Raw genomic sequence first — 10,913 nt, forward strand, 5'->3', positions numbered from 1 at the left:
ATCTTTCAGCATTCACAGATATGGCTACATTTGTTGGCTTTAGGCCCCGTAAATAACTGTTTAGGCTATTTCTCCCTCACAGATTCTCCGATCTTGTTGATACTTTAAAAGCAATAATGTATTGTAACTTAAAAACATGAATCAATTAAAAAACAAACAAGCAATTAGTCTCTTAATTATTGGTAATTAATTATTTTGTTTGATATCAAATAATGGAAATAACTTGTGCATTATTGAAATATAATTTTAAGGGCGAAGTTATTCCCCTTTGGATAGGATTTTTTTTTTAATACATTGTTTATATTTTGCTTTTTATTATTATTAATATTATTTTTCCAATGAAACACCCAAATGTTATTATTTTAACTGTTTAACTTGTGTGAGTTTGTTTAGAGGACTTCAGAGCCTGTCACAAATAGAGTAAAAAAACATCTTACTATTTCTTTCTTAAACAACTTTCCTTTACTCGTGTGTAGGTGTGTATCGATTGCACACGTCACAATAGTTACACGTTGTGCATTGATTGGACAATTTATGTGCTTAATTTATTGACTGTTTTTTTTTAGAATGAGGACAGAGAGTGCAAAGTTTAGACTGCTCGCCATGTCTGTCATGTTCTTATTAATTTTTTTTCCCTTATATTAATTTTTAAAGCTCCTTGATTCTATAGTACACAAGAAAATAGACATGCTTACCACGATGAATCCATCACTACTGGCGGGTAAGGCAGCAAATACTTATAGGTTGCTGGTTGTGTGGTATGCGCTCTAGACTGTTGTCTAGATGGACCCAGGTTTGAACCCTGCACGCCACCATTTACTGCCGTTTTCCGTGAGATTTTGAGCTTGGATGTAATAATATTATTTCTGAAGGAACATCCAAAAACATGTAAAACCAATATCCGGACATTAATTCAGATTTGTGGTACCTTAAGATAAAAAGACCTTCCTGCAGGGAACAGTACCAGGAATAGAAGATGAAGCAGACAGAAAGCTATGGGAAGACAGAATTAAAGACTGGACTGGTCTGTTATTGAAAGAGATTCTATTCAAGGCAAACATACAGAGGAGTGTATAGTGAACGAACGGCTCAACAGACTAAGAAATGGGTGAAGGGTCAAATTTCTAGAAAAATCGTTAGTCTTTTTTTTTTAATACCCGTCCATCAAGTGTCCAACCATTTTATTTCTGAAATCACGAAGAATTTGTGAGTTACAGGAACAAATGAGGGGAAAAAAGAATTATAAAGCTCAGAAATTATCACAATATAGATATGGATACGGTCCAGGATACGTACTCATTGAACTGGAGTTAAATTTTTTTTAAAGTAGCAGCAATTCAAGAGACACCAAACCATAACTTCGTAATGAAAACATTCTAAAAATATTTTTTTGAAAAATTATATGCACAATGCCATATACCGCAGTTTTTATTCCAAATGCTGGAATATGTTCATATAAGATCTCTCTCTCCTTTGGTGTCACTAGCTATAGAAGAAAGTTATTTAAATCCCTTTAAAACATTTAACATAAAGGACTAAATTGAATTTCTTTAAACGTAGAACATAACTTATATTTAGGAACGTACAGATATGCTTTTAAGATTATTTACTCAATTCAGTCAACACCTTGGGGTTCGGACTTGGAGACGAAAGGCCCAGGAGAGATCTGAATGGATTTGAGTCAATATTTTTAGACAGGATACAATCTGGTGTGACTAAAAAGCCCATTCTCAGTGGCGTAGCAAGGAATTTGCCATCATTTGGGGGGGGGGGGCGAGACCTCTTTGAGGCCCCTGAAATTTGCATAATATTTAATATTTAATGTAAAAAAAACACTCTTTTGGGACCCTCACTCAAATGGGGGCACGGGAGGATTTTCAAATTATCCACCTCCCCCCCCCCACCCTAGCTACGCCTCTGCCAGTTATGGAGCGGCAAAGTTTGCCACAGTTCGTGCATTTTAATTAATCTGTTTTAAGGCTAGCTTTCGTTTCTTTCTGTTAAACTAAGGCCGCTTCGTTTCTATACTTAATGAACGCTGGCGCTCGGTATAGAAACCGTTCACTTGAATAAATCTTTAAGTTTGTAAAAGTCATAAGGGATGATTGTTATCAGCATTTCATAAACGAGTTCGTTATCCCAAAGTCACACCCGGGAGCCTTGACTTAAGATGTATCCTGCATATATGTTGTTGTTGTTTTTTTTACATTTGTTACATGTTAGGGATTTTCATCAATGGCAGTAAAATTATGATTATAGCTATGTTTCTGGTGTATCCGGTGTTAAGACTAAAGAAGTGTTGTGTTCTTTCTTTCTATTTTAGTCTTTAAAATGGACTTTCTTTCAGATTTCAATAGTGTTGAGGCTTTTTTTTTTAAACTTGGTCACCGGGAAGCTTCAATGCAGCATCCATGAAATTGTTAAGTTTACTGTGAAAATCCGATATTTCATATGTTACTGTGATTCTAGTGTTATTTCAATAAAAAATTAACACCTTATAAATATTAACGAGTATTAAATGTTAAGTATCAAATGAACATTAATTCTCTTATTGGAGTAGTTTCACTTTCGATTTTCCTCCTTACGGCTGTCGCACTTCATACTACAAATTACGGACAACAAAAATTAATATTCCACTATTCAGGTCGCACATTCTTGGAAACAAATAGATCCTGGAAACAAATGGATCCTGGAAACAAATGGTTCCTGGAAACAAATGGTTCCTGTGTGGACACGGATCTCGAAAACGACTCTTACGATTATCCTAAAAAATAGACAGTTTGTGTATATCGTTGGTAAAAAAAAATACAAAATCGTTGGCCACACTAGGAAAACTCCAGTTTGACCTTTTTTTTTTTAAAGTATATAAAAAATATTTGAATTTGGCTAAACACGAGAGTGAAAATGACAAACTAATGTAAAAAAGTTTTATTTCATTTAAATATTTTTACTTTGTTACGCAACAAATCTTCAGACTACCCCCCCCCATACCCCCTTGTAACAAATTGTAACAAATTATATATTATATCCGAATGTTCCCTTATGAACAATCCTAACAGACGAGGATCTAATGCAACACCGCCAAATGTCATCACACAAACATTCTTGGAGAAAACAAAAGTGAAATGTGTTTGTTGTTTTCACAGTTCACTAATCAACGGACTGGAAAGTTACTTAATAGCCATTTTGAATTTCCCTAATTTATTTTCAATTATAACTAATTGTATTAGACGCATGTTTGCTTTAAAAAAATAAAATAAAACATATGTTGTTCTATAGGGAAGCGTGGTCTTGAACTTGGCTTGGCTACCTATGAAGCAGGCAGAGTTGTGTTTACTGAGTGCCTAAAGGCAGCATGGAAAACCTTCTCCCAGATACTCCCTCCCCCCACTAGTCCACAAATGAGATTGGATCATATCACCATAGCCTTCTGAGCATGCAATAAACATGAAAGTAGCGCTATATAAAAGCTATAATTTATTTATTTTATAGATCAGTATAAATTTGATGAAATAAATCAGTATGCCTAAATATTAGAGTATTATAGATCTCAAAAAAGCTTGAGGTAACTAAAGGAAGTCTACCTATTATAAAACATACTTTAACAAAATTATATTGAAATAGAAACTTTTGCCATACGTAGGTGTAATACACAATCTACCTCTGACACGAGTACATATTTTGTAGGGGAGATATTTGTAGCTCTCGGTGGAGACTGTTAAATTTCGTATAAATTTTTAGCGTATAGGCGGACAAGTAGTTACATAAAAGGTAGTCTTATAAAAGAAACTTATAGTAAATTTCATATGGTGACATAGAAGAAGATATTAGATAGTCCGATTACTGATGCTAACAATCAAAAGTGCCACGGTTGCACTTTGTCAACTGTGAAAGAATTACAGGAATTAGAAATTGTTAAAATACACAATATTTTTTGATTTGTTTGAACATACATGTATTTTTTTAAACACGATGAAATCAAGAGTAAATGCTCCTGTTGGTAGCAATCTCGTGACCGTGCTAAAGTGGTAAGCCTATACGCTTCGAACTGTCACAGTGTCTCCAATATCGACCATAATGGTTTCGATTGTTACGATTGTTCTGGGCAAGTAGTCAATAAGATTCTTACGAAGAGACGCTTAAAACTTCCAAGTCAAGAGAATCTTTTGTTTCCATAGAGACAAGGTGCAAAAGAGATAAAAAAAAAAAACGTCTGAAACCTGGGAAATATTTTGCTTGAATTTTGCCTTTACTTAATTTATAGGGAAAAAAAAAGGAACAAGTGAAACGCTTAGTGGGCTGAGAGTAAACGTTTTAGTTGCCTAGTCCTCTGACAGCTGTTAGGGTCAAGGTCAGTACCCTAGTCATCAATCAGACCTACTAGTTAATTTATTCCAGTAGTTCATGGAACACTTGTTCAGGCCTCGCGGAAAGCTGGGGTTCCGCGGAACACAGTTTGGGAAACACTGATCTAAACTATTTCTTTAACCTGTTAATTTCTTCCATCCCAAAGCATTTCAATTTATTCTTGTCCATCTTATACCTGAACATTATTTACGGATGTTCTATTTTTTTTTTAATTCGGCATTTTTAGGGCACCCCTGAGCAGGACCGGCCTTAGGGCACTGCAGCTTATGCGGCCGCAGTGGGCCCCGCACTTCCATAGGCCCCGCGCTAACCATTTTAGCTTAACAGCGTTTCCGCGGCCTCCTGATTTTCCAGGAGTTCCTGGAAATCTCCCCGAAATTGCAAAGTATACGAAAAAAGTCATAAAAATGTCCTGAAAAATAGACAAAATTGTCATTTTGGGGTGTCATTCAATATGGAAAACGCCAATGCTACTCGCGATAAAAAAAAACGGCATTGTCAGCTTTCATTTAATAAAAATAATAAGGCGAATTTAAACCCAAACAGGAAGTTCCAATACTTCATTTACTTTAATTAATAGTCAGTGGCATATAAATATAGATTTAAATCTATCTCGATCTCTTAAAGAAATCAAAAGCGATATTTTGCGAGTCGATAGTAAATCTAAAAGACAGATCTGAATGTTTATCGGCTTTTTTTGGAAAACTACCTTCAATTGTAGATGGCTCATCAAGTTAATTTGACCGTGATTTTGTGCTTAGTAAAGTATAAATAAAATGCTAAGATGTATTTATTTTCTAACAAAAAATCTTAAAATTTGCACTTATTTATCCATATCCCTACCCAGACTAGGCCCCGCGCTATCCGTTTCGCATAGGGCCCCTTAATCTGCAGGACCGGCCCTGCCCCTGAGACCACCCAACTCTAATGGGTACCTGACTTTAGGAAACGTAAAGGTGGTTGCTGGTTGTGCTGGCCATATGACACCCTGCTCGTTAACCATTTGCCAAAGGAATAGATGACCTTAAGATCATCTGCCCTATAGACCACATGGTCTGAAAAGGGAACTTTACTACTTTTTGTTTACAATATAGCCCAAAACTCCAGCGGAATAGACATGGTTCATTGACCCGGCCCATCGAGACGACTGACCATAAGATCATGCGGCCATCTATGTCTGTTGGTGTAGCTTTTCTTATTAATTCTATAGATTCGTGTGGTTTTATAAGAGTGGCACTCCCCCCCCCCCCCATCAAAACTTTCTATAGTCTGCACACCGGATAGAACAAAAAGAGCTAGCTAATTAAAAGTTTAGCCACCATAGACTAAAATATCCAAAAAACTTTTGTACTATAGTGTTTCCAAGCTCTCTCTCTCTCTGTGTGTGTGTGTGTGTGTGTGTGTGTGTGTGTGTGTGTGTGTTTGACGGATGGAATAGCGTGCATAATCAAATTAGTTTTGAAATTGAAAAAAAAACATTAACATAGGCCTTACGTATAAAAATATATCATTTTTAACACTAACTTACTAAAGGTCATTCCGTTCAATATCAACTGTAAATGTCGAAGGGGGTTTTATGTCAATCATTAAAAGACGAAATGAAAAAAAAAATGTAATTGGGAAACCCCGATAAGCTTCAGCTGTGAAATTCTCTTATTATTGTAGTTATAGAATACAAAATGCAGAACTGTCAATGATCTCCAGGCTCGAAGACAAGGTTGTATTGTTTGACACTTGTTTCTTTTCATAGATAGACTAGCAAGATTCGCAGAGGTAGTGAGATGCTATAGAAGTATCTTAGGTATCACCTACAAAGACGGTTTCACAAGTGCGGAGATTCGAAACAGGATCACAACGGCATTTGGACCCCACGATAACCTGCTGACCACTGTCAAAGAACTCAAACTAAAACTTTTTAGCGATGTCACAAGGTCCTCAGGGCTCGCAAAGACCTTCCTTCAGGGAACAGTACCAGAAAAAAGAAGAAGAGGGAAATGACGGCTAGACAAAAAATGGACGGGCCTGTCATTGAAAGTGATTCTATTCAAGGCAAAAAGACAGAAAGGAATGGAAAAAAACGGTTGATATAGAATTTATGGGGCCCCAAAGGCGACGGTGCCTTGTCGGTGTCAGTCGTTTGAGTCCTCCTCGGGACTTGTCTATATTTCGCTATATATTCTTTACCCTCTTGTCTCAATAACCTTGGTGCCTTAGTTCATCTACAATTATTAGATGCTACATGGCATATTTATTCATTATTAGAACAGGATGTGATTATGTTCTTTCCTTTATCTTCATTAAAATGGCCCTAATTATATCGAAATGAAAGTTGTTTATAAAAACAAAACACTATGAATATAAAGAAGTTAAAATACTGACTGAGAACTAACGTTAGGTCATTATGAAAAGAAAATATAAACATAAATATAGACAGAAATACAGAAATAGGCTTATTTGTGACTCGAATAGTGTACTATTATTTTTATAGCATAATTACAGATGTTGCCTCAATGTAAATGATTGTATCCCACAATTCATGTTCGGCATATCGAAATGAAATAATATAGCTGATAGTAATATGGACACGTAAGATTCACAGCCTAATTATCGATTCATCGTGTATCAATTAAAACCCAACTCGGTGACTTTATAAAAAATATCCAGTGGAAGTATAATTAATATAAATATTTTAAAAAAATAGAAGAGATGGTATATAGGTCAAATCGATGTGTCTGTTGTTGTTTTTTTAAACTATGACGTGTAAATGTGCTTCATGATGTGTATAGATCTATGTGCGGTTCTTTATTAAATCTTTATGATTCTTTTATTCATTGACGTTAAATGTATGTTGTGTGTTGTTGTCCTAATATTTGTCATTACAAGTAGGAACCATATATAATGTTTCTGTTATACGCGTATTCATGGGCGTAGCCAGGATTTTTTTTCGGGGAGGGTTTGGGGGGGGGAACGACCTCCCCCACCCCCGCGCGAAAAAGAATTATATATATATATATATATATGTGTGTGTGTGTGTGTACATAATTAATCTTTATTACATTCTGACCCTTTCGGAAGACGTTTATTGTTTATTGTAGACTCCCCGCCCTTGCTAGCAAGGGGGTCTGGGGGAGTTCGCAGCGCTCCCCCAGCGCGGGGCGAAGCCCCACCGCCTAGCACTATTTCTGGTATTGAAAGCCAACAAAATGCATATTCTGAGGTATCTACAGTGCATTATCTTGCTATTAAAAAGTTTTATTTCAAAAACCTAATGTGCTATTCTTACTGACTTAGACCCTCTCGCGCCGTTGGGCGCATTTTCCGGCTAGCTGTTTCCGCAACTCTTATTTTGCGTAATTCATTTTGTCGGAAAACATGTCCCGCAAAACCTCATGCGACGCTCTGTCACAACCTTACTAAGGATTCGACTCCCAGTTCGGCATATGATTTCTTTGATTTAGACCCGATCTCTATGACTGACTCCTAAAATCTGTCTTAGCCATCTTTGTTGAGACGCATTTAATGATTTTCAATTTCGGCAGAAGACTATTCACACCTTATTAATGGAGCCCAAGCCACTGGTAGAAATTTGTAACCTTTCTTGACTACGCTCTTGGAATTACATGCCTGTATTTCGCTTTAGATTTTATATCGATAAGGAAAGTTTTTTCGTCAAATCATCTGTTGAGGGGTTTTAAACTAAGAAATCTCTGGATTTTTTTTAAATTTTGTTTTTAATTCAAAACCCCACTTAGCTACGATCATAGAATTTGGTGACTATAGTTTGCTTTAAAATAATATTGAAGAGAGAGGTTTTCAACTCTAAACGCTCTGTAGGGGAATTTTAAACTCAAAACCATCTGGAGGGGTTTTAAACTTTAAAGAAAAAGCCATCTGGAGGAGGGGGATTTAAACTCAAAACCCCCTTTGGCTACGCTCATAGATTTTATAGTGTGTAATTTGCTTTTTTTTTTATATTGAAGAGGTACTTTTTAGCTTCAAACCCCAACTGGAAGGGGGAGGGGGGTTAAACTCAAAACCCCTTTGGCTACGCTCATAGAATTTTGAGTGTGTAATTTGCTTTTTTTTTTATATTGGAGATGGGGTTATCGTAAATTTTGGATGGGGTTTTAAAATCAAAATCTTCCTCAACTGTGCTGTTGGAATTTGGGGATTGTTGTTTGCATTTTTTTTGTTTTGTTTTATAGAAGAGGGGGATTTAACTGCAAAAACCTCTGGTAGGGGGTTTAAAATTCAAAACCCCCTGTAGGGGTTTTTAAACTCAAAGCCCCCTGGTAGAGGGATTTGTATCTCAAAACCCCCTGATAGGGTTTTTTTTAAATCTCAAAACCCCCTGGTAGGGGGATTTAAACTCAAAACCCCCTGGTAGAGGGTTTTTAACTCAAAACTGCCTCGGCTGTGCTGTGGTAAGTGATGATTTAGTATTAAAATCTCACCTAAAATAAATAAAATGAAAGCAAAAATCAGTCACTTAATTCCGTCCCCCCCCCCTGCGGGGAGGGGGATTTCATTTCGGGGGGGGGGGTTGAACCCCAAGAACCCCCCCCTGGCTACGCCCATGCGCGTATTGGTTATTACTTGTATTTTTATCTGAAGTTAGTTCAGAGATGAAGATGACTACGTCCTAGCCTAAACGTCCTGCAAGATGCAAGGGGAAGACGTCAAGTGTTTTTGAACTCGGGACAATTAGACCACAGTCCAAAGCGCATACACTTCAACCAAGGAGGCACTCATTAGTCTTATCACATGTATCTATTTTGTTTCTTTCTTTTATGAGTAAAGAAACCCATAAACTCTGAGAACTTAAGCTATGTCATGTTTGAAATAAACAGACCTTACTTAGATACTCAGACTTTACTTAGATAATCAGACCTTACTTAGATACTCAGACTTTACTTAGATAATCAGACCTTACTTAGATACTCAGACCTTACTTAGATAATCAGACCTTATATAATATCAGTGTTTCAATTCACAGTTCAACAAAGCAAAGTTACGCCTCCAAACATTTTCTATAGATCTAAGTTTATATCAACATTTTCCCCATTACCTTGATATCCGACAAAATTTTTAATATATATTTTTTCTGCATACATTTTTAGGATGTCCACAGTTACAAAGTTTGCCCAGCTTAAACTAGTTTAATCTATTTGTACAATTTTATATACATTTTCTGTTATAGTTTCCTCTGTGGTAAATGTGTTGTTTTTTTTTAGGATATTGAACGTTAAAATTATGGGTAAAAAGATATTGACAAATATTATAGATTTACAATTTTTTAATATTTCAAACAGGGCAAGACTAGCCCTACATATCTACAAGTTTTCCACTTTTGCACAAATTTTTAGTTCTGGATCGATAATTAAGACTTGACCAAAATTAAGTACACATAACTTATGTTCATATTTCTTCCTGAAAGTTTCCCGTTAGTTTACATTTCATAAACATAATTATACATTCATTTATTTACAATATAAAATTTTCTTTTTAAAAAGTCTTTTAATATTATGTATTTCTGAAACTTTTGTAAAACAGTAGAAAGTGCTTGGAAATGTCAAAGTGAGATTTTCCTGAATTTTGAGACATTTTTTTGGAGGTGTCCTAATCAAGTGATGCACAAACTACGACCCGCTTTCCCTATCCGGCCCTTTACGCGTTGCCATCTGGCCTGTCAGCACTTCTGCTTACAGCTCTTCATGACGCCTCGGAACTAAAGAATGGTGCCCGTGACACCTCTGTTCACATTTATTCGGCCCACGGGTTAAAAAGGCTTGACATAATCAGACCAAAGGTAAAATTCCAACTTACGTTCAGCTGAATAGACCAAATGTCCAGCGCTTCCTTGAGAACTGACCACAGGCAACATGTATCCAACAACTAAAATTGTGGTCAACCATCTTGTCATTTTGTGAGAGTCGCGTCGGGCGTCAGGCGTCCAGTAGCCGTTCCTATGGCCAGCAACCTCAGCCCCCGATACTTTTTTCCTCCGTTTCCTGGCCGTGGCCGAGCCTAGGGCTGTCTTTGTCGTTGTGGGAGATGTTGTAGTCAACGTCGCCTTCGTCCTCTTCTGTTGACGTCTGCACCGTCTGGCGGGCTGACAGTGAACTTCTATCTTGTTTAGTTGATGTCTTTATCAGCCGCTCACAGCAGACGACAAGCGCTCAGAAAAAAAGGCGCGCACGCGTAGCTCGCGTGCACTTCCCTTATATATGATATACCTACGGTGATGTATTCAATATATAAAGGCAAAGACTACGCCAAGGGACTGGACTCTCACATAAAAAGCTTTGAAGCTACTCCCGAGACTATATAAAGGGGACTTGGGGGAAAGGGGGGCTTCTCTCCCTTCGCAGTGAATCAATACACCATTCAGTTAGTTTATATATTCAAAAGAAGAATGTGGGCAGGCGTTATTAAGGCCCCTGTCAATCAAACATTAGCATATTTGTAAAACTTGTGCCGTTGAAAATTTTGCAGAACCGAAAAAAACAAACGTTAGATCGTTCCATATTGGTCAGTTCCATAAG

General features: G+C 36.8%; 1 protein-coding gene across 1 annotated transcript in view; it reads right to left on the reverse strand.

Moving 5' to 3' along the window:
• The window catches only part of LOC106074578 (uncharacterized), a 32,091-nt gene extending 21,424 nt beyond the window's left edge, over positions 1–10,667 (reverse strand). The window contains exon 1 of the mRNA XM_013235374.2: positions 10,195–10,667. Within this exon, the coding sequence (XP_013090828.1) occupies positions 10,195–10,291 (97 nt within the window). The 5' untranslated portion in view covers positions 10,292–10,667. The remainder of the gene's footprint in view (positions 1–10,194) is intronic.
• Positions 10,668–10,913: the final 246 nt, after the last annotated feature.

This window comes from Biomphalaria glabrata, chromosome 10 (assembly GCF_947242115.1).
Source record: "Biomphalaria glabrata chromosome 10, xgBioGlab47.1, whole genome shotgun sequence".
Classification (NCBI taxonomy): Eukaryota; Metazoa; Mollusca; class Gastropoda; family Planorbidae; genus Biomphalaria; species Biomphalaria glabrata.